Genomic DNA, 25,381 nt, shown 5'->3' on the forward strand with positions numbered 1-25,381 from the left:
AAATGATAGCAATCCCGGAATCTGAATGGCAGGTTATTATACAAAACAAAACAAGTTACAACCGCAAAGTTTTATTATAATGAAGCAGTAACCGCTTTTAAATTAGAGGGAGTTCCCTCCCAAAGCATCAGGGGTTGGACTTTGCTGCATTTGGGGTATTTTCAGCAATACAACGTGCAAATCGGCAGGTGTGTTTGTTCCAATCTGATGTAACGCTTCGAAATGCTGGATCAGTTTCAGAGCGTTTAGTTTTAGGGGAAATCCCCCGATGGAATGAGATTTTATGAATACTAACAACGTAAAAGCGATCAAGCGGGTGTTGTATGCAAGGCATAAACTTGATACGATATTCATGGAACATTATATTTTGAAAGATTTTGTAGACGTATACGACTATTGAAGAGTTCAATACTCTATCCTACCCTACTGACACTAAGATTCTGGTTAGTTATCCTGCTTAAAATTGTACATATCAACGTCATACCAGATCAGGAGATAAGATTATTCTGTTTCAATTTTATTGTTGACATTATATAAAATTGATGAAATTAGATATACATTGTGAATTTTGGCCTATAAACCCGCATTTCTCCGCAATTTTTGTCATTCCTTTAATCCAGCATATTCAAATATTCTTTCTATACTTAACGATACATTGAAATATAATTTTCATCCTATCGTAGTGTTTTCAAAGATTTTCGCAACTATCTATTGCAGCAAAATGTTTCAAAGTTTTTTCCTCATTGTTGCTGTAGTAAGCTTACCAGCGTCACTGTGGCAGTCGAGTTTATAGATATCTGTACTCTGATATCATTGCAGATTTCGTCTATCTCAGTACCATTCACATTTTTCAGTTCTCAGTTCTTCGGCTAGTATTACGACCCAATTCCCAATTCCTAGTAGTAGGTAGACTGAGACTTCTCTCATTTAAAAATACTTCAGCTCATAAACGAAACCTGAATTATCAACGACAAAAAGAAACTGAAATATAACAATCCGACATAAAAAAATAAACCTACGGCTCTCAATCCGGAACAGAATTCTTCGACACTGACGCGGCGTCAGACCCTGTTTCGATGCTACCATTCTGGACCCTCATTATGCCTGTAGGTAGAGGATCCCTCTCTCCCGAATCAATTTTCAAAACAAACCACATCACCGGCAAGTAAAAATAAGAAACAGCAAGCTGGATCAACTCGCTCACGAAGTTCCCCCGGTCACGCTCGTAAGCTCACATGCAGATCACTTGCCTACTACATAGCTACATGTGATGCAATTGCGGTGGGTCTGGGTGGGCGCGAAACTTCTAAATATAAAATCACCGCTCACTAGTCGAAACGTGCCAGTTCCAATCGATCGATCGCCTTTCACGGAATCCACGACTGAAACCGGTCCCATAGTGACATCCGCGGTTCTTCTAACGGAACTCAGTACATCGAATCTAGTCATCCTTGTGCGATAATTGTTTCTAACAGTATAATAGTTCTTTACTCAGTAAGTGCATACCATACCAGAGAGGCCAAGTGCTAGTGATAAGAAGACCTAGTTTAGGGATACTTAATAGATAGTTAGTGAAGCTAGTCAGAACAAGTGTACAAGAGAAGAGCAAACGTCTAAATTGACTGTGATAAGGTCGGAAATCTTAAGTGTAACAAGAGAAGTAAAAATTATGTCCCCAGCTGAACCAGTTCACCGAGCGTTGGGCCTCGCGCTCCTCACAGTAACTGCTCTGGTGCACGTGCTACACGGTGCCGTTGTTATAGAAAAGTTCCCGCACGTCGTTGACAACCGGCTCCAGGCGGACCTCCTACCACCAAGCTGTCCAAGGTAAGCCGGGTTTTCTTCTCCACCATATAGCATATACCTATGTACTTTGTTCACTCTCATACGAGAGACAGTCGTGAGAGTGCCAAGCCCCCTGCATCTTCATCGGTTGCGCGAACCGGTAAAACATGGAAGCTCCGCAGTTCCTTCTGTACCCGCTCGAAGAGGTAGTAGCATGGCTAAACGGAAAACCCCGCCGGTTTTTAAGACCCAGAAATGCGTCATCATTGTTTACTAGGAAAAAAAGACGGCGGTTTTATGGAGTTAACTTGATCGAATCGTGATCGAAGCCTTTGTGCGACAGGGGCTAGAGATCCGAGAGTCACGAGAGTTTTTTTCGTGCAGCGATTTGACTTAGAATGCGGAACATTTGCCTTTTTAGTCAAGCTTGCATTTTTTCATTTATATCGAGTTAATTCACTTGGTATTTCCGAAACTTAAGGGGATACAATCAGTGTAAAATCAAAACCTCGTGAATCCCCTAAATCCCTTCAAAAAGTTTTGGCGCCAAAAATCCTCGAAAAGGAAAACGTCGTTGACAAAAAATGGCTACCAGAGTGAAGTACATTTATCATGTACAAACGCGCTTGTTTGCGAAATGTAGCTTTTGTGAATGTGCACTTTTGTTATCATTTCATTTAATTACCGATATCTATTGAAATTGAAGTCAATTGCATCGAACGACCTTCTAGCACAGTGTTGTAATAGTTGACGAAACAAACACCAGAAATCATTGATTTTCTGCCATGATTTACTTTTCCTCCTGCGATAACATTGTTTACTGCGATGCACCGCTTTAAATTATCTTGCGCAATTAGTTCACTCCCACTCTGAGTTGGCAGCGCCATCTGAGTCTCACTCAGAAAACCACTTGAATTGCACTTGGCAAAAAAAATCGCGGAAGAGTCGTTCAAGATGCGTTCGAAGTTCGAAGTTTTTAACCAAATGTTTGACCACTGTATTTGTGCATCACACAATCTGAACAATTCAATGTTAATTCGTCAAAAGGGCGAAAGTGTTTTTTGTAAACAAACTTGTTTCGCTCATTAGTCTGCTGCAGAGTGGAATTTCATGAAAAATATGCGTTCATGTAAATTTTTACCCTTCGTAGAAGCAATTTCAATTGTTTTCTGCTTTGAAATTATAGTAAATTAAGAGAAACCATCAAAATAAAAGTTTGTTTACAAATCTTATTCGCCCTTTTGCAAATTTAATATAGAATTCATTACATGTCCAACTAAATGTTTACTGGATATTCGACCATTGTTCTGCGAATTTTTACCAACCGTATTTATTTTTGTTCAAGCCAGGTGCTGGCCGTGACAAAGAAACGCGATTGGATCTTAGGGTTAGGATCAAGAATCGTCCAAAAGATTATACGTTTCATTGAAAACGCACCTTTCTAGCATTTTGGAGCGAAAAAAATTGGCGTACTCCAAAGAAACGTCGAACATTTTTAAACCCTGCGACCCGATCAGAATATCAACAGAAAACTATCAAAACTATATCTCTTCTTTGATGCTTGTTATAATATTCTGTTCTTTAACTACTAACGAGGCCAAATTTATAACACAATTTGTTATGCAAATTGCTTTCCGTTATACAGGCCGGACTCGATTATCCGGGGATTCGATTATCCGTGATTCGATTATCCGGGGGAAATTATCGATGATTACTCAGGTGTTTCGAAAAAAAAATTACAACTAGAATCTCTGATTATAGTGCTAATGCGATCTTTGCTGTTAATAGAACTTTTTTTCGGGGGGTCTAGGGTTGACCTCCTCTCAAATTTTGGTCTGCCCCAAAAACAGCTTATATATGAGTTATTCCACGCAAAGTGGCAAAACAAAACAAAACTTGGAATCGACCTTCGCGGATTGGAACCAGGTTAGAAGAAGTTGTTCATTTAAAGCCAATATATATAATAACCTAAATTTTTGTGTCGTTCGAACCACCCTTTGGTCCATGGAAACACTTCTAATTTCAACAATTTGGTTAAAAAATCGTTTTTCTTCGAATTATATCTCTGGTACTGTTTGCAGTAGAATCAAGCAACGAGTTAATTTTTGTTCAATGAATCTAGAAAAAACACTAATTTTTAACGGCAGTTATGCCAAATATGCAACTTTTAGTTTTAAATTAAAAGAACATTTTTCTCGTAATGCACATATCGGTCATCGCAGGCCTTTTTGACACATAAAATGTCATTATACCTACTTTGCTCGGTCGTTGTCTGGCACTCTCTTGGAATTTAAATTTATTAAATTGGAATGCTTGTTCATCAAAAAATTGCGAAGACAAATTATTTATCTTCTTGAAGGTACATAAGGGGCCGTACACAAATGACGTAGCTTTTTTTTTGGCGATTTTTGACCCCTCCCCCCCCCCCCCCCTCGTAGCATTTGGTCACAAAATTCTAACCTCCCCCTCGTAAATAACGTAGCATTTACCTACCCCTCTCCCTCGTCCCATGCAAAACGCCCGGGTGATGAAAAAAAATTACATGTTTTTCAATTATTTTAAATACATCTCAAAATGTTTGACGACTTTTATCAACATTTTCATTATAACAGCAAATTGCCTGCAAAATAAGCTCATTTCATCACAAATATAGTGTTGATAGCAGTGATGGTGATTGATAAAAATATTGCTGGTCCAAAATGATGCATATCAACGTTGAGTATTGTATACTGAACCAATCGTCCTTGCTTATCAGGTCATTCTATTTGTAGTAGGCGATCAAATCCAAGTACATAACGCGCCAAATAGAACTTTTCATTCGTCCATAAATGGTGTACTACGTGTTGTCAGAGGCAACTCAGCATTGAAGGAAGATCGGGCCAATATGGATGTTTTCTCATCGCCATCGATAACTTTCGATACTTGATGAATGAATCAAATAGCATTCGTTGCAGTTCTGTTGGGCTTAAAAATGAGGATATTTTGGCATTAATATATTACTAGCCGAGGCTCTAGTACCGCAATTGTAACTGTAGCTTCCAAATTCCTTCTAAAGCATTAGAGCGTCAAAACTGTCTCAATCACTTCGATTGAATTTGGAAAATATTATGGAGCTCGGCGGCTCACTTCTGAATGGCTAAAAATCGAAGATAGTGTAGCATACTCAGATTGAAAAATGATCACGCGGAATGAATGAATGGAGGGAATGCAAACAAGCGGACTTGGTTACGCTTTTCATCGATTCAAATTTGTTTGCAACTTGAAAATAGGTTACCATGGAAGGTTTTCGTCTGTACACATGTTCGTGCATCGAAACCATGGATTACTATCAGGATTGATTTGGCGATGAGTGTTAATTTTGATGAAAATTGGCTTCACTGGTTGATAGTTTTGTTTTGAATTTTATATGTCAAGGGGAGCATAAAGAGAAGTTCTCTCAGTTCACAATCCTGCAGCTGCCAATGATTCTAAGAAGCATACGTTCATCTAAATTACTAAATTTTGTTTGGTTGAATCCGAAGTGAAAATTTAATTCAGCTTCCAAACTAAGTCTACTAGTTAGCAACATTAACTAAATAATGTAGCAAGTTAAATCCGCATACAAAATCTTTCGTATTTTTGTGAACTTGTGATTCCGCGAATTGTAAAATTTACCTCATGAAAAACGGCATTAAAAGTAACTTGTTGAATTTAAATTCATTTCTCTTGGGAATGGAGGATCATTAAATTGCTTTCTTTAAACAATGGATTTTAAACTTAATGCTACGTCGCATAACTTCTGACCTTACCCTCCCCATCGTCACACTTCGTCACAAATTTGGTATACCCTCACCACCCCCCAAAATACTACGTCATTTATGCATGGCCCCTAATATACATATAGCCATTGTGACCAAAACTTTTTTAAAACCAAATGTTAAATTGAAGAGTAGCTCTAATTTTGTTATTCATCAATCTGATCGAATTGTTTAATTCGGCGGAGGAATCGCAATAGCGGTTAAATCGTCAAATCAAAACATCGCGTCTTGCTGTCTTTTGATATCAACGTGGTTGAGAGTTTGGGTATCGAAGATGACACCGATGTTAGTATCATTTTTATAGCTTCAGCGTATTTGGCTTTTCAATGCAATGGCGGGCAAATTAATTTCTTGAAAGGAGACTTATAAAAACTTACAAGAAATCGATCGAAATTATTCATAATCATAACGTTAAACACCTATCCTGGAAAGATCACGATAGATCAAAGTCACATTTGTTGTGGATTACAGCTTACGATGCTGACTTTGATTCTGTGTTTCATTATCACAAAGCGAATTGGGAAAGGTACAAAACTTATATTGAGAATAATTTTAATCATGATCATTTTGTAAATAATAAACGTCATTACAAAATTTAAGTGATGCTAGAAAAACCACATACTTCTTTCAAACGAGGAAATAGCTCGAAAACTTGCTCAGAAGTTTCAGAGCCGTCCATAATTTAAATTATAACGTTGTGTGTCCTATTGTAAACGAAGCCTTACAAAAATATGAAAACGTTTCAAATTAAGTATTGTCTCTAGACAAGATTGTGGAAACAAACTATGACGAGACCAAATCCATCATGAAAAAGTTTAAAAATATGAGAGCTTCAGGTTAGATATTCTACAAGGGCCATTCATAAATTACATAACGCTTTTGGAAGGGGAGGGGGTGTAACAAAATATGACATATTGTAATATTAGGGGAGGGGGAATAAGCTAGAATATTACGTAACATATTTTTACTGAAGAATTTTTTTTAACGAGCGAGGGAGAGGTAAAGAAATTTGAGACAATTTTTTACATGGGGGGAGAGGGGAGGTTATTTTTAGCAATTTTTGTGTTACGTAATTTATGAATGGTCCCAAAATGTTTTGAATTAGCATACTTTCTTGAAAGATGGAAAAATGCCAAGGTTATTCTTATACTAAAGCCAAATAAAAATCCAGCAGCAGCAGTTTACTCTCTAGTAGTAAAGCAGAGCAGTTTACTCTCTAGTAGTAAATTATTTGAAAAAATCATTCTATCTAGATTGATTTGATCTAATAAGCTACCCGTCGAAGCAGGCGTCCCTCAAGGGTCAAGCGTCGCACCAATCTTATATAATATGTTTACCGCTGACCGCTATCTCCCAAATCTTCTCGTAGGCTGTAAAAAGTCACTTTTCCGTGATGATACTAGCATCTCTGCCACATTATCTGCTGGAATATTTTCAATAAGGTAAAAAAATGGAAAATTTCCACTAATACTGCAAAACACAATGGTTGTGTTTCCGCACGCGCCAAGAGCTTCTTCTCTTGATCCAACTTCACATTCTTAAATTTAATGGTTTGAATTTAACGTGGTCAGATCATACTATATAGTTCGGTTTGATTTACGATAAAAAACTTACTTTTAAGGATCACATTGCAAGTATCCATGCAAAAAAAAACAAAAAATATATAAAATGCTAATGCTTTTCATAAACAGGAATTCTAGACTCTGCCTGAAGAACGAACTATTAATTTATAAACAAATACATAGACCTCCAATGCTGTGTGTGCAGTGCCAATTTGGGCAGGTTGTTGTGCTACTAGAAAGAAAACGCTTCAAATGATTCAGAACAAAATTCTGAAAATGAGCGTCCTCCCTGGTTTAGTACAAACGAATTGCACAGACTCGCAAACATAGGAACATTGGAAGTTATGACGAACAATATTATAAACAATTTCCGACAAGGATCGTTGTAATCACCAATTGCAACGATTAGTTCTCTTTATAGTTTATAAGATAAGTTTAGCTCCTTATTCACAGGGAAAGTAGACTCAAAACTTCCTACTGCAAAATCACTTAACTGCGAAAACATTTTATATCTTTATACTTCAGAATAAAAATGAGTTCGGAATTGAATCTCATGTCAATTTCATGGTAATATTGTATCTTTTATTTAAGTTAAGTTTGTAAAAATCGGTCGTAAATTCCGTGAGAAATAGGTGCAACATTAACTCAGATAATTGGAAACAAATCCTTGGTTTTACCTGTCTAGACGTCCTACAAAGTTCCTGGATAGACGTTCTGGAAAGTTTCCCTTATTTTCCAGTATGCTGAGTTTTGTTCTAAAATGCTCTGGGAACATATTGTAGAAAGTATTCCTAAAAGGTGTGAGTCGTGGTACCCAGTTTACGAAGAATGCGACGAACGTGTACATTGAACTAATTTATTTCGATTCCAACGGTACCATTCTCGACTACTCATGTATCATCTTTGTGTAAAGTTTCCCATTCTTACAAAAGTAACATGAACTATCCAGGAAACTTAAAACATCAACAGGTTTCTTGAGTGTGTCCCGCATTCATTCCGAAACTTCTGGTCACTTTAGTTAAGGGGTTACCACTTTAACTGAGAACTCAATGTTTGATTGCACTCTTCAACTCGGAACTTCGATTCAACATATGATATGAATGACAGGAAATAAAAGTCGCAAGGACAGAACATGTTTCATAAAACCAGCTTTAAATATAATAGAATGTAAAAGTCACAAATAAACTTCAAGCGCAAAAATCGGACTGTGCTGTTGGACACGATATTTTAGACGAAGTAAGGGGGCAATAGCCGCGACAATTAGTACCCTGGAAACCAGTGTTAATAATGTTCGTTTGACACCTGCGGTGTCTCCCCCCAGTCTGATGGACGAATTGACCGTCGTTTCAAATAAAACTGCTATCTCAGGTTCGCAGCATAATGAAGTGGCAAAAGATGTATGGCGCACACTTGGTTCGAAAAGAGTGTGGCGTTCCGACTGGTCAGCATATGACTTACGTAAACAGCGTCGTATTAAACAAGAAAAAGAGAAAGGTAAAGCAGCAAAGAGTAAAAAAATCGAGAAGAAAACAGGGTACAAATACAGCGATATCAACAGTAATAACAATAACATCTACAACAACAAAGACAGCAAGTGCAATAAGAACAGGAACCGCAATAAGTACAACAATAACAATAATCATAACTACAACCAAAATAGAAACAACAACAAAAACAACAGCTACAAGTCCAATAATACCATCAACAACTTCAATAGAAACAGGTACAACATAAACAATAACGACCACAACGGAAACACAAACAAAACCATTAACAGCATTAACAACAACAGCAACAACAACAATAACAGAATCAGCAACTACAACAAAAACAGCAGCTACAATCGAAACAACAATGGTCTTAACAACAATCACCATAACAATCAACATCATTGTTCATCTTGCTCCTGTGAACCTAAGACAAGACGTGACAATCGGCTTCTTATTTTTCCTTCGACATTCTTCTTTTCGCACATTTTCACCCTGCCGAAATCTTCTGAACAGTGTTGCTATTTTTATTAATGAAAATGGAGTCTTGTTAATTTATTTTATGCCGACAATATTTTATATCTTGAATCCACTATATTGATGAAGGGACCGATTTTCTATGTCATGGGTGTTTAGTAAGGTTTGATGAAGCCATTTTCTGAATAATTTTAGATTCTAGTGTGGTTTCTGTCGTATTTTTGTTAAAGTTTATTAACCACGTATACGGTAAATGCATGATAATCATTTGTTTCGCTTTGCCGCACAATTTCAGTTCAATATAGTCATTTTGACTTTTTTAACGATAATAATTTTATTTGTCAAAAGTAATGAAAATCTTTACCTATAAATATAGCAACACTGCCAAACATCATTTCGATATCCCTGCAGTAACATTGCGTATGGTGCAAAAAGTCAGAATCAATCAATCAGGAGCTGGACCATTCTGACGTAAAATTGGAACAAAAACGCCCCCCCCCCTACCCGAGCAGAAGAAAATAACTTCAGAATACTAAATTCGGGTATACTGCACCCAATACTTGAACACCACAATAAGGTATTAAGTAGCCTTGCATAAGAGGTAAAATACCTGAAATAATAACTGAGACATGTACTAGAAATAACTAGTTGATAATGAAACGAGTTATTATAATACCTGAATAATAACAAAACCTTTTCAACCTTTCAATATCAAAATTCATTGTATTAAAATATTCACTAAGGTATTGATTTGGTATTTGTAAAAATTACTGGAATACATCAATAATACCAAAATAAAGTATTATACCTCATTGAGGTATTAAGCAGGTATTGAAAAATGTTTCTTCAATACCTGCTTAATACCTCAACGAGGTATTAATAATCAATTAATACCAGATTTTGGTATGATACCAGAAAGTAGTATGCTCGGATTATTGGCCAGTTATTTTCTCCTGGTCGGGTATTGCCACGTCTTGTCTTAGCTGTGAACGTTCGTGTTTTCACCAATTTTAACGCACTTCTCAGAGGCAGACCAGGACAAACATGACGCAGGTGGTAACAGTACAATAGTTTTAGATAATATTTTTACGCATAACGAATCACAACCAACTTCTTCGAAAGCCACTGAAATTTTGGTTTACTGTCAAAATTTTAATAGAATGAGGAGCGCCGCAAAGATGAACGAAATCCATAAGAATATATTAGGCTCCTCATTTTCGATAATTCTAGGTACAGAAACAAGTTGGAATGAGGATGTAAAAAGTAAAGAGGTTTTTGGTAGTGACTATAATTTTTTTAGAGATGATCGTAATTTACGACTAACCCAAACAATGTCAGGCGGAGGAGTTCTCGTCATAGTTTCATCTATATTTAATTCCGATCTTATTGTTTCACCAAAATTCAAAGAATTTGAACATGTATGGTTTGAAGCTCATATCGCTGATGAAATCCACATTTTTGTCTCAGTGTACTTTCCACCGGATCTAGCTTGCAAATCAACATATAAGATTTTCTTTCAAGCAGCTGAAGAAATAATCTCTAATTTTCCTCCATAATTCAAAGTTCATATTTATGGCGATTTTAATCAGCGCAACTTAGATTTTTTTCCTGACTCTGAAAATGAGAGCATTCTATTTCCTGTCGTTGGTGAAAACGAAACATTACAATATATGTTTGAGAAAATTGCATTGCTAGGACTCAACCAAATAAACCATATAAAAATCAACACAATCGTTATTTAGATCTGCTATTAACAAACATTAATGAAGATTTCTGTGTTGATGAATCTCATTCTCCCTTATGGAAAAATGAAACCTTTCACACAGCAATAGAATTCTCGATTTTTGTGCACAAGAATCATAATTCCATTAACTGTGACTTCGAGGACGTCTTCGATTATTGGAAAGAAAATTATATAAAATTAAATATTAAATATAAAATAAGCAGTGCAAATTGGCTGTCCCTTTTAAAGAATCAAGAGCACATTGAATGTGCAGTGGAGATCTTTTATAATATTTTATGGCAAATAATACAGGAAGAAGTTCCACTCACGAAAAAACGACAAAGTCATGCATCCAAAAATCTAGTGTGGTTCAACTAGGAAATTATTAATTTAAAAAATCGGAAGCAAAAAGCTCACAATATTTAAAGGAAACACAATAATCAGGATAATTTAGAAAAATACCTGAACATTCGTGACTAACTTTGGCTATTTCTTCGGGACTATATAATGTAAAAACTGAAAATGAGATCAAGTCATGCCCAAAAAACTTTTTTAATTGCATCATAACTAAGTTGAATTCATGCAACTTTCCATCAAAATTGTCTTTGGATGGGAAAGAGGGTGAAACTTCAAAAGATATTTGTAATCTCTTCGCATCATTTTTTCAAGAAACTTATTCTAACTATTCAGACAATGATCGTGACTTTGAATATTTTTCTTATCTTCCTGATTATTCAAGAGACGTTGGTGTCAGTCACATTAATGTTCAAGATATATTGTCTGGCCTCAATGATCTAGATGCCACTAAAGGCTCAGGACCTGATGGAATTCCACCTGCTTTCATAAAGAATTTAGCAACTGAGCTCACGTCACCTTTATTCTGTTTGTTGAATAAGTCACTAGAATCAGGTATTTTCCCAAAAGACTGGAAAAAATATTTTTTAATACCTATTTATAAATCGCTTAAAAAATCTGATATTCGCAATTATCGTGGAATTGCCATTCTGTCTTGCTTTCCCAAACTTTTTGATTCCATCATAAATAAAAACATTTTCAATCAAGTCAAACATAAAATAACAAATTCACAACATGGATTTTTTAAAGGACATTTTACATGCGAGCCACAACATAGCTGCTGCGTCACACACACCCCTCTGCCCTGCCTAACCATGTATCTGACATGAGCAAATATAAAAATACGTTTTTCAACACACTAACCTTGCTGGTGTGCCACGAAACTGCTACTTAAGGAAGCTAGAATATTTTCCTATACAATCAATCCGAGTTTTTGACGGAATGCCATCTGTAGCTCCTATTTTGTGCGAAAATATCGCCCCTCTTCACTTGGGGTTTCTTTTCGAAACACTTCTTCTCGTTTTCATTGCACTTTTTCAAATGCACTTTTTTCACACGCCACTGCAAAAACACTCGCGAAACTTTATTCGTTTACTAACAAAACTTCAAATTTTCTGCCAATGTGCAGATGACCAAAGGAAAATGTTCGGAAACTTTCATTTGTGCGTTTGAATTTTCACTTCAGATATCAGTTTTTCCTAATGTAAACAAGCGAGTCGGTGCCTAGCAACGTGGCTTCCGCATATCTTCACCTTAAAGGCCGTTTAACTAATACAAACCTTTTAGAATTTGTTGATTACTCGTTAAATGCCATGGATAAAGGAAATCATATAGAAGCTCTTTACACTGACTTCAGCAAAGCTTTCGATAAACTGGACATTCCCATGTTAATTTTCAAACTTGAAAAATTGGGAATAGAGGTGAGACTGCTCAATTGGATTAAGTCGTATTTAACAGATCGCCAGCAAATGGTAAAATTCTATGAGATGAAATCTGATATAATTAAAGTTACTTCGAGGGTTCCTCAAGGTTCACACTTAGGACCTCTTCTTTTCATTTTATATGTCAACGACATCTCTCTTATTTAAAAAAAACATTAAAATTCTCATATATGCGGATGATATGAAGCTATTTTTCGAAATTAGAAATAATTATGACTATAATGCTTTTCATAATGAAACACAAATCTTTTATACATGGTGTTGTAAATGTTTACTGGAATTAAATGTTAAAAAATGTAATCTCATACTTTTAGCAGAAAACAAATCACGACCTCCATGTCCATTACATTAGGGAATCAAATCTTTCAGAAATGCGATAAAATAAGAGATTTAGAAGTTATCTTAGACAAAAAATTAAGATTTGTGGAACATTACAACACAATTGTTCATAGTAGTAATATGCTTAATTTTATAAAACGCTTCGGATGTCACTTTCAAGATCCTTACACAATTAAAACTCTTTACGTAGCATATGTTCGGTCTATTTTAGAATATTGTAGTATTGTTTGGTCACCATTCATAAAAAAACACTAAGTAAGAATTAAGTCAATTCAAAAGCAGTTTCTATTATATGCATTGCGCAAGTTAAGATGGACAGCATTGCCTCTTCCATCTTACGAAACACGTTGTATGTTGATAAATATTCAAACATTGAAAGAACGTCGGGACTATGCTATGATCTCGTTTCTAAACGATATCGTCATGCAGCGTACTGACTCATCTTACGTATTGTCAAAATTAAATTTATATGCTCCTACTCGTCAGTTACGCAATAGAAATTTGCTCGCGATAGGTAATCAACGTACAGATTATGCAAAATTCGGACCACTAAACCAGATGGTGGTTGTGTATAACGAGCATTGTGAAAGTATTGACCTCACCATGCCCTAAACGAGTTTAAAACAGTTTTTCAACTCTTTGCGACATCATAGTACATAGGAATAGTATACAGTATAGTATAGTATAGCAATTGATGTTTGTGTAATGTAGTCTACAATTGATTGACGAATAAATTCTAAATTCTAGAAAAATAACTAGTGGACCGATCCTTTTCAAACTTACAGACAATAAAATGTAACCAATTAGTAAACTTTTGGTATATTTAATTCATTCAACATCTATACCAAAACCGTATGCTCGCATCTTACGCTTAACTCCACTCATTAAGTTCTGTATGAAATCTGGCTGCAGATTCTTCTGTACGAAAACCCACTTTTTCTTCATATCTTCCTCAGATTTGGAAACTTCATCCTTGGGATAATTCCGTAGTGCTTACTTCATAATTGTCCAATATTTTTCGATGGGCCTTAGTTCTGGTGCGTGGGGGGTGGTGCTCTTAGACTCGAATATAACCCCGTTGGCTTCATACCACTCCAGGACAACATTTGAATGGTGGCACGAAGCTAGATCCAGCCAGAATATCGTAGGGCCCTCGTGTTGCTTCAACAGATGAAGCAGACGTTTCTGTAGACACACCTTTAGCAAGATCTCTCCGGTTACAGTCCCGGTAGTCACGAACGGCGCACTCTGTTTGCCAAATGAGTAGATCACTTGCCAAATGGCAAACTTCAAAAGTTTCTGCTTCCTTACTTCCTCCGGAACATCAAACTTATGCTGGGCGGTAAATAACAGTAGCCCCGGAAGCTGTCGGAAGTCTGCCTTGACGTAAGTCTCATCATTCATGATAAGACAAAGAGGCCTCGTCGGCATCTGGGTGTACGGTTGCCGGGCTCGTGACATTCCCACCGTATTTTGCCATTCGTCACGATTTGGAGCCCTCTGCAGTTTGTACCTATGCAGTCCCTCCCGGTCTTTGGCTCTCTGAACGAAAGACTTGGAGAGATTCAACTTTTTGACCAAATCCGTGACTGAAGCATTGGGGTTCCGCTTAAACGCCTTCACTACACGCTTGTGATCCTGATCCTGAACATTCATTCTGATTTCATTTCTCCTTCCGTTCGATGCTCAGGGTTCGGAAGTAACGTCTAATCACACGACCCATCATTGACTGTACGATTCCGAGTTGTTTTCCGATGTCTCGATGAGAGAGTCGAGGATTTTTCAGGTGCTAGCGCAAAATCAATTCGCGGCGTTGCTTTTCGGGTGACGCCATTTTTTCCAATTTTTGAAACACTGACAGCGATAAAAATACAGTATAAACAATGCACTCTGAACTACTTCTACCCAAATTTTAAGAGAAAATAGCCAAAGGGGTTTTTTCTACAGCTTTTTTCCATAATGCAATTTGATGTGGGACACCCCTCATCGATACAACATACTCGATACTTTGTAGAAACGTACCGATACTGTCCGTATCGATACTTATATCGCCCATTCCTGGATATGCGAAGACGGTAATGGGAACAGTTTCGCTAAGCTCAAGTCAACTTATTCAGAACAAGAGTCAAATCAGCTTAAATAAAACAAGAAAAGAAAGAAAAACACAAATCAGTTTCGAAGGGATGGAATATTTTTTCACTCCTGCATGTTTGGATATTAATTAACGGACTGTTGATCGTAGAATTAACAGAGTATCTCTCACCTATTGAATCGAATCATTATTTGATATCGATTTACTTCCTCATATGGTCAGAGAACTCACTCAACTGACTATAATTATTGGTAAATGGGTAAAAGTTCAGAGCAAAACTTACTGATGCGTGCCACAAATGATGGATACATTTATCACACTGGCTTGCTAAAGTGTGGTATTCAGTTCAACTAACCAGTCTAGACGGCTGAATCACAGAACGTACGAAACGGTAGGTATCATTAATTCGCAAACCCTCTGATTTATTCACTCAATTACTGTACCTATCAACCAACAGTACATAATATGTAGCACGGTAAACGATTCACAGTCACATAACCATTACCCAGCAATAAATCTATACAGAGAGCTACGGTTCCATCGAACAAGCTTCGTTGGTGCGAACAAAATTCGAAACAAGTGTATTGCATTTATAATGTTACAAATCGTCGTACTCAGACAGAGTATGCCATTCCATCCGGATTTCCCTAGCAAACCAGTGGCCCTTACTAAATCCCATTTCGTAATTTTCTCATTACAGCGAAATCTACTGCCATGGTAAGCTGCTCGATACGGTGCAGATGATGGCCATCTACCAGGACTCGAAAACCTTCGTCGATATGAAGATGCGAAAGTCGCCCAACGAAACGTTGGCCTCGTTCAATGACTTCATGGCGGAGAAGAAAAATTCCCCCAGTAAGCAGGACGTTAAAACCTGGGTAGAATTGATGTTCGACAAGCCGGGGGCAGAATTTGAAGAATGGATCCCGGACGATTGGGTAGAGAATCCAAGCTTTCTGCAGCGTATCAAGGATTCGGAGCTGCGTGGCTTTGCCAAAGACCTGAACAGTATATGGCACCAGCTGGGTCGCAAAATGATCGCCGATGTTGGGGTGAGTAGGATTTGACGCATTAATAAAGTTTCACATAATAATATTCTAACTATCTTTAACAGATTAATCCCGATCAGTACTCTATCATTCCTGTTGATCACCCGGTAATAGTGCCTGGTGGACGATTCAGAGAGTTCTACTACTGGGACTCGTATTGGATCGTACAAGGACTTCTTCTGTCAGAAATGACCAAGGTAACTAACGAATTGAAATTCTGAAACCATTGTCAATAGTGATATGTTTGTATTATTTTTCAGACGACTCGAGGTATGCTGGAAAATTTCCTGTCCATCATCCAGCGATACGGTTTTATTCCAAATGGCGGTCGTATCTACTACAGCATGCGATCGCAGCCGCCATTGCTCTGTGGTATGGTCAAGTCTTACGTCGATGCAACCAAAGACACTAAATTTGCTGAAGATGTCGTCGAAACCCTGGAACGTGAGTTCGAGTTCTTCATGAATAATTACATCGTTGAAGTAAACGGTCACCAGCTCGCTGCCTATGGATATAAGTCTAGCGGTCCTCGGCCGGAGTCCTACCGGGAGGATGTGATCAGTGCTCAGGTATTCGAAAAGGAAGATGATAAGCAGGATTTCTACTGTGAGCTGAAGGCTGCCGCCGAAAGTGGAATGGACTTTAGCAGTCGATGGTTCATTAAGGAAGGAACGAATGCTGGAAATCTGACGGATTTGAAGTGCCGATCCATTATCGCTGTTGAGCTGAATGCGATTCTCTACTGGAACGCTTTGATCATTTCGGAATTCTACTCAATGAAGAATGACCTCCAGAAGGCTAACAGGTACGAAGCGAAAGCGGATGATATTAAAAAAGCCATTGATGCAGTATTATGGAACGAAGAAGAGGGCATTTGGTTGGATTACGATTTGATCAACAAAAAGCACCGACATTACTTCACTCCCACCAATCTTTCTCCGCTGTGGACGGGATGTTATGACAAAACAGACGCGAGTCTACCGAAAAAGGTTCTGGCGTACATCGAGAAACTCGAACTGGACAAGTACCCGGGAGGTGTTCCGAACACCTTGTCCAACACGAACGAACAGTGGGACTTTCCCAATGTGTGGCCACCGATGCAGCACATGTTGATCATCGGTCTGGACGGTATGAACAGCCAGGAAACGAAGGAACTGGCCTTTAGGTGGGCTCAGCGATGGGTGCGGAGCAACTACATAGCGTATAATGAAACCAAGGCCATGTTTGAGAAGGTAAGTTGATTATGGTGAAAAGAAAATCCTGCTTGCTTTTGCTTTTTAAGTCCTTGCGTGGCAAATGGCAACCAACATATGCAAGATGTTTGACATGGGTGTTGGAAATGGTCCAAACCATAGAAACACCATCACCATGGTCCGTTAATCTCATATAAAAACTATATTTTAGTGTTTTTATAGGATATTGAGACCGTTTTATGGCGTTTTGAGGGTTATGGAATTTGGCACGAATTATAATTAGGGTCTTTTCTGGGGGTTTGTGGTGTTTGCAAATTACTTGTAAACACATTCCCTGCTCAAGAAACATTCTGAGCCCACGTTTGACAAAAAATGTAACGTCTGTATGTCCTAAACATTTTCTCATTACATACTCATCCGTTTCATTCCAGTACAACGCAGAGGAGCTAGGCGGACATGGAGGCGGCGGCGAATACGAAGTCCAGACCGGTTTCGGTTGGTCCAATGGTGCCGTGATGGATTTGATGAACAAATATGGCGACCGGCTTACGACAGGTTCGATCGATTAAACTGATACCTCGATGATGTTTTTTTTCCCAAAACTCACCAAAAAAACCACAACACCCACCACCATAAACTTTCTAACTTTTTTGCTCGTTTTACCACCACCACCACGATGCAACAATTTACCAAAACTGTACAGTGTGTTTGTTTAAACCCATTCTCTCACAATCTGTTTAAATTCTATCCAATCAGTTCAATTTACCATTTCTCTTTTGTCTATTTATTTTTGAATGTATTCGTGCTATTTCATTCAACTCGAACATAAAAGATCTATTTTAATTTTGAGGATAAAAACAGGAACCAAACGAAACAATTGTACAAATCAAAATACATGTAAACTGCATGAATCGGTACCACATGAAACAGCCGTACGTTACTACTAATCACCAACAAACAAAACCAACAAAAACGAAAAGAAAAACTACCAACAATTTTTAAATGACAGAAACACTACAGCAGTTAAAAATAACATTTGTATTACTAGATAAAGGCTTCCAGTAACGTGTAGGATTATAGATTGAGGAAAATCTGTTTTTTATATATTTTATGCATATTTATTACAGAATTGTTTTATCGAGAGCTATTTTAGTTCCAGTTAGGCACAATTTCTTTATTTTAGGTCTATTTAGTACGGAAAATACCTATGTAAACTACTTTTATTGGTAAACCAATTTCAAATCTTTCAAAAATGGAGAAACATTGTTTCATTTTTTAGGTGGATTAGTGTCAACGTGAGAGCGTTTCCATGTATTTGCATATTTATTAATTTCTAGCATAAAATGATACAATGAATGATCGTGCCTATTCAAAACAGCCAGCATGTGATAGACGAGTTGAACGTAGTTTAGAAAACCATTTTCTCTAATCGAATTGATAGCGCGATAAGCTATTTAAGATGTTTTAGAGATGAGTGTGTAACAATTAAGTAAATAAACCAACATTAGTGCAAGCATGATTCAATAAACTATGATTTTAATAGCAAGCCATTGAGACAACAACTAATGTGTGTAAATTACATATAACTATGGTGAAGGAAATTGTCCAAAATGTATACTCCATACGTGTGGTTTTCTGTTGGTCCTTACTCATTCCGGTCGCTTTTTACTCATTCTTTTTGTACCGCATTTTCAACGCCAACGATTGTTTGACAGTACTCGCACTGAAGTTTTTTTCGCATGTTCACGTAAGTTGTAGGCTAATTGTCATCAACATAAACCATCTCTAAGCATTTTGTTCATTATTTACAGACCGTTCCCACCCGCCCAACGTTTCGTCCGATCATTTAATGAACACGGTAATTTACATTCTAAATATCACTAAACTGTTTGAATTTCCCAAAACACAACAGATGACAACAAAAACAACGCCGGTGCCCTGGTGTCCTTTTCGCTAAACACGGGTATCGTGGCAACGATAGTGGCCTTTTTGGTTGGCATAGTTGGGTAAGGTGAGTTAATTGTTTTCAATGTACTAGACGTAGGAAAGCAACTAAATGAACCAACTTCTAATTTGTTAATTGCAGAAATAATTCGCTGATTCCGAATTGATTGAAACCCGTTGATCAACGCCCAGAACCGAACATCGTACAAACTAACGCCAATCAACCCTCGCAAACATCCGTATTTACTAAAACGTGATCTAAAATTTGACTGTCTATGCATGGTATTAATGCAGGAAAGAGTACATGAAACACAACATACATTCCTAATAAAGTATTTTTTTACTAATAATTGAAATGTTTTCAGTACCTCATTCATTTAATAACGTCAGTTGTCGTACGATCGAGCTATGACCGAGAAAAATTTTAAGCCCCAAAATAGAAAATTGATGCCTCATCCTTCCCACGCTCACTAAACGTTTTTATATCTCATTTTCCTAGAAAGTCAAAAATCATCTTTTAATTTTTTTTCAATAAAAAAAATACTACGTCACCTTCTAACATATATTTCCCACACTCATATGTTACAAGAGGTCATAATTTGCAATACCCACAAAATAAAAAAAAATTTCTTAAAGCAAAAGCTCAAATGGCTCCGCGGTTCATGAAATGGCTCGACTTTTAAGCTTTGTTTCACCTCTCGACTCTTCTCTTGCTTCTTTTTCCATCCATTTCGCGGCCGTTTAGCTCTCGTCCCCTTGAGCCGTTTAAGTGATGATTCTTTGAGCCATTTAGCTCATGTGTCCGTGAATCATTCAGCTCCCGGCCTTATCACGATCTACTTGGATAATCCTCGACGGTGAATTCATCCTACTCCGACCGATAGTTCCCCGACGGAAGAATTTCTCCCGATACCGATACCCGCATCCTTGAGCCATTTAGCTCCCCGCTTCGTCCCGATCTACTCGGATTTTATCCGCCGGTGAACTACCCTACTCCGACTGAGAGTTCCCTGGCAGCGGAATTTTTGTCACGCTATAGTTAGTCGGATAGTTCACGGCGGCGAATCTACCTTACTGTGAATACCCCGGCGGTAGATTTCTCTCGATACCGATATTCGTTTCCGTGAGCCATTTAGCTCCCCGTTTCGTCCCGATCTACTCGATCTAATCCTCGGCTGTGGAGTAGGTGCTAAGGTCTGTTCAGCAATTCAGGGTGGAGCGTAGCATCCAGTTTACTGACGTCCCACCGACCCACTGCTAGCTATTCGACGTGGTCTACTCGCTCTAATCTCCGACGGTGGATCTAGCCTACTAACAAGCTACCCGGGTGTCGAGCAGGGTTACTATATTCACAGATTTTTCTGTAATGTCACAGATTTTTTTTCACAATTTTTGATCACAGATTCTTTTTTACAGATGACAGATTTTTGGCATTTTGTGGAAAATTTCACAGATTTTTGGAAATATTGTTATTTATAACAGATTTTTTGGAAATTTATCACAGATTTTCACAGATTTTTTCCTGTTTTAGTCATTACCGATGGTAAAAAGAGTTTTTTGATCGAAGCACAGATTTGGTGTCGAGGTCAGTCCGGCGATTCCAGTGAAACTTGACGTGCGGTTCACTGGCGCCCCGACGTCCGAGCCCTGGTGCTACGTCGCGTACTCCTCAACGGAGAGTTCCCCGACGACGGAATTTCTCCCGAAAACCGATTTGTGTTTTCACGGTGGCTTTCTAGCCAACGACGCTACGTTGTTGGCCACTTCACCATTTCCTCAGCAGCTCGGAGCGTATACTCGTAACCCCTCTATTGACAGCGTCCCAAATATGCTCGTCGCCGCACTTCTCTTCGACGATATTGGTAACTGTCACACCAGGAATACTCCTACGAACTTCTTCGAACCTAGGACATTCAAAGACCACGTGTTCCGGTGTCTCTTACACGTTCTCACACTCCGTACAAAGAGGTGACGAAGCATGTCCAAACCGATGCAAGCATCCGTGCTCGGACAAAAACTGCGTCAAATGGACAGGGCCGTGGATAGCGTGGGTAGTATGGGTAGTACTACCCACTCGAAAATAATCGAGTGGGTAATTACCCGCTCGAATTTTTGGACATATTCATAAATTTGAAATCTGCCACGTATGTATCTCGGGCAATCATTTGAAAATATCGATGCACGATAACTTAATTTGCACAAACACACTGCAAGTGATTTAATGTAAATGTAATGCAAGCGTGTGTATTGCGAAAATGAGACAAATCCGTATTCTATTACCCTCACTCTATGCTTACTATCCACTCGTGCTAAAAGTGTAACGCCGGCCCTGCAAATGGAAGCTTACCTCTCCATGCTTCCTATTCACCCAAGCAGACACATTTTGGATGAGTCGGTGAATCCACCTTCCTTGCTCCGCATTGTCCCACTCTTGCTGCCACTTAGCCAACGATTCCGCTCGGACCAGTCTCCTTGCATTACGTGCATTTCTCCGCTGGTAGCATTCCACGTCCTCAGCCAGAGTGATGCAGATGAGAATCATCCCGGCAATTACGCATACCGCTTCCGACGATATCGTTCTGTACGCACTCGCGACACGAATAGCCGTTTGGAGAAACGTGCTTGTCAACTTCGTCCGGTTCCGCTTAGAGTTCAGCGGAGCAGCCCAAGCCGGTAAGCCATACCTCAGTATTCAAGATGAGACACCCGCCAGGAGACGTCTCGTGCTTCCTCTTGTTCCTCCGTGATTCGGCATGATCCTTGCCAATGCGTTAGTTGTCTTTGCAGCCTTCTTACATACATAGTCGACATAGCTGTTGTAATTTAACCGATCGTCGACCATCACACCCAGGTGCCTCTGCGATCTTTCAGCACAGGTCGTCAGCCTATTGAGGATGCCCCTTTCCAGGAGATTACCACGATTATCCAGCAGGCATATTAGCCGATACGATGCTGGATCTCCTGGTTGTGTCCCTGGTTTCGGCAGCAACACCAGCTTTTGGATCTTCTATCTATCCGGGAAAAAAAGAATTCTGGTAACACTGTTGTGAATCAGTTTGTTTATTTTCGTTCGCGTTTTTTGGATCGTTTTTTTGTGTATATTCAGTGATTTTTCAAATGGAATAGAGTTTGTGCCCTCGCCTAAGCTGCAGTTATTGATCAATTGACTCATAATTTGTGATTCTTGGTCGTGCGGTGACAATTGACAAACATTTTGTTCTCCCAAAGTGTCGTCGGTAGTGATAGAATACTTGTGGTGAAACCGTGGATGCATATCGGAAAAGCTTATTCGCGAAGTAGCTACTGTTGCCTACCAGTTGGCGATTCTCGCAATGGATTCGATCTGCCTGCAGTGCTCCGAGCCTGTAACCACTTTGAATCAGCTGAAATGCCAAGAATTCTGCGACAGAATCATGCATCTATCGTGTTCAACGCTCACTCGTCCAAAATTGGACATGATTAACAACTCAGCGAATATATTCTGGTTTTGCGACAGCTGTGTGGATGTGATGAAATCCTCCGCAGTGAATGCAGCTTTTACAGCATTGAGCGAAGCGTTCCGTTTGCTGACCGACACACATAAAATTTCAAGCGCTGCATTAAAGGCTGAAATGGAGAAAACCAGAAAATCAGTGGAATCCGCAACGACATTGCCTGCAACTCCCATATCATGGCCCGTTCCAAAAAGATCTGGAGCCAAACGTGCTCGCGAGACGGAGGATGATAAATTTCTTTCTAAATCCGATGTCCCCAGTCCAACGTGTGGCAAGAAAAAGGGTGATGTAGCAAAGGTACCCACAATTACTGTTCAACCCGCTACTAGTAAATGCTGGATTTATTTGTCGCGAATTGCTACCACCGTTTCCGAAGCTGAGGTTGGTGCTATGGTTAAGGAGCGCCTTTCAACGGACGATCTGGTCGAAGTGAAGAAGTTAGTGAAAAAAAGACGCAAATTTGAGCGGGCTTAATTTCATTTCTTTCAAAATTGGTGTTGACCCTCAATTTCGCCAAATGGCCCTCAATGCCGAAACCTGGCCGGATGGGATGTATTTCCGCGAGGTCATCGACTTTCGGCAAGAACGTACTAATGACGGGAAGCAGGGGTTTCGGAAAACACCTCGACTGGGATAAATCCATCCCAAATAGCAGTTATTTTAGACTACGTACCGACAATTCGCCTGTTGATCAACGGCAACCGGGACGCACCGTACAAAGCAATATGGAATCCCCCAATCATCCCAGCACAGTCGTGCCTCTTGCAGTGAGCAGTATCTTCAGTCGTCCCGGCTCTGTGTCTGGGAATGGAGAGGGGGAATTCCAAATTGCCCTCTTTGGCAAGTATTTTAAAATTAATATTGATGAATCAACCGTTTTTCCTGATGGAACTGTTTGTTCTAGTTCGAATGCTTCCGACTGTCAATTAATAAACTGTCAGCCGTCAGCTGGAAACCTCCTGAGGAGCACTCCAACTTCCATCACGGGTGCTACCAATTCATGCAGTTCACCCGCGCCTTCTGCTGTTAGCAGTCATTCCAGTCGCCCCGGTGTGCATTCCAGACGAAGGAATCAAGGAGTGCCGGTCAGCCTTCCGTGCCTAAAATCGTCGCGCATCCACTTATACTATCAAAATGTGGGTGGCATGAATTCCTGTGCAAATACCTATCGCCTAGCTACCTGGGAGTGCTGTTACGACATTATCGCATTGACAGAAACATGGCTAAATGAGCAGACTCTTTCCAGCCAGGTGATTTGCTCTGACTACGAAGTTCTCAGATGTGATCGGAGCCCTCTCAACAGCCACAAATCCTCCGAAGGCGGTGTTTTGCTCGCTGTGCGTCGTGGATTAAAAGTTCGACATATAACAAATAATGCTTGGAGCAGCATCGAACAAGTATGGGCAGCGATAAAATTGGGAAATCGAACATTATATATATGTGTGGTTTATTTCCCTCCCGATAAAATTCGCGACTCTGCACTAGTTGATTCTCATTCTGAATCATTGACTTCTGTTGCTGCGATGGCGCAACCCACTGACGAAATCATGATTCTCGGCGATTTCAATCTTTCTACAATAAAGTAGCATTCCGTTCATAACGGATTTCTACAACCCGACCCAGATGAATCTGTTTTTCATCCTGACAGCATTACTCTTCTGGATGGCTATAGTACGGCTACACTTCTGCAGATTAACAGCACAACGAACGAGAACGACCGGATTTTAGATCTATGCTTCGTTAATGCCAGAGATCAATCGCCGCATATTTCCACCGCCCTCGCCCCGCTAGTAAAGTATGTTCGCCACCATCCGCCTCTACATCTTACACTCCAGGACGTACCGCCTATGAACTTTTCGAGCCACGCGCCCACCGTGTGTTACAATTACAAGCGGGCCGACTATAGCAGCATTCTGAATATTTTACAAAGCATTAACTGGGATTCTGTGCTAAGCAAGGATGATGTGAACTCCGCCGCTGAAACGTTCGGCCATATAACCTTATCGATCGTCATGTCCCAAAGTGTAATCAACGAAGTGATCAATCTCCCTGGCAGACAGCCGAGCTGCTTCAGCTAAAAACTGCAAAAAGAGCAGCATTACGAAAGTTTACCAAACGCCGTACCTTGTCACTGAGAGCTTATTATGTAAGGCTCAATGAGGATTTTAAAAAACTGAACAGTTTTTGTTTTTCAAACTATCTACGAAAAATGCAACGTAAGCTTAAGTCGGATCCTAAATCGTTTTGGAGATACGTCAATGAGCAGCGGAAAGAAACCGGCTTGCCTTCTACAATGTTTTTGAATGGTGGTTATGATTTACAAGCCATATGCAAATTGTTCGCCTCTAAATTTGCGAGTGTGTTCGTCAGTGAGACACTGTCTTCGCAGCAGATTGATGTTGCAGCTAGCGATATCGTTCTCCAGAAAAAAAGATCCCATTAAGTTTGAATATAACTTGTCTGGAGCTCTTGTTTCCCGGGTGAGCTGCGTTAAGGATCTTGGAGTGCTGTTAGATTCGAAACTTACATTTAAGAATCACATTTCGTATGTTGTTGGTAAAGCATCGCGCAGCCTGGGCTTCATTTTCCGTACGGCTAAATCCTTCACAGACATTTATTGTCTCAAAAGCCTCTACTGCTCTT

General features: G+C 39.2%; 1 protein-coding gene across 12 annotated transcripts in view; it reads left to right on the forward strand.

Annotated features, from left to right (window-relative positions):
- Positions 1 to 25,381, forward strand: part of LOC131692619 (trehalase-like) — a 146,568-nt gene that overhangs the window by 110,869 nt on the left and 10,318 nt on the right. For 4 of the 12 annotated variants that reach the window (XR_009306030.1, XR_009306029.1, XR_009306027.1 and 1 more), the window contains exons 2-8: positions 1,496 to 1,827; positions 15,759 to 16,110; positions 16,173 to 16,304; positions 16,368 to 17,339; positions 17,732 to 17,855; positions 19,112 to 19,311; positions 19,387 to 19,594. Coding sequence is in view for 2 of the 12 variants with exons in the window: in XM_058979777.1 (XP_058835760.1) it covers positions 1,670 to 1,827; positions 15,759 to 16,110; positions 16,173 to 16,304; positions 16,368 to 17,339; positions 17,732 to 17,855; positions 19,213 to 19,310 (1,836 nt within the window). In the remaining 10 variants the exon portion in view is untranslated. Of the gene's footprint in view, positions 1 to 1,483; positions 1,828 to 15,758; positions 16,111 to 16,172; positions 16,305 to 16,367; positions 17,340 to 17,731; positions 17,856 to 19,111; positions 19,312 to 19,386; positions 19,595 to 25,381 lie in introns of those variants that run through there. The other 8 variants (XR_009306026.1, XR_009306025.1, XR_009306028.1 and 5 more) reach the window with 4 other exon arrangements.

This window comes from Topomyia yanbarensis, chromosome 3 (assembly GCF_030247195.1).
Source record: "Topomyia yanbarensis strain Yona2022 chromosome 3, ASM3024719v1, whole genome shotgun sequence".
In the NCBI taxonomy this organism is placed as follows: domain Eukaryota; kingdom Metazoa; phylum Arthropoda; class Insecta; order Diptera; family Culicidae; genus Topomyia; species Topomyia yanbarensis.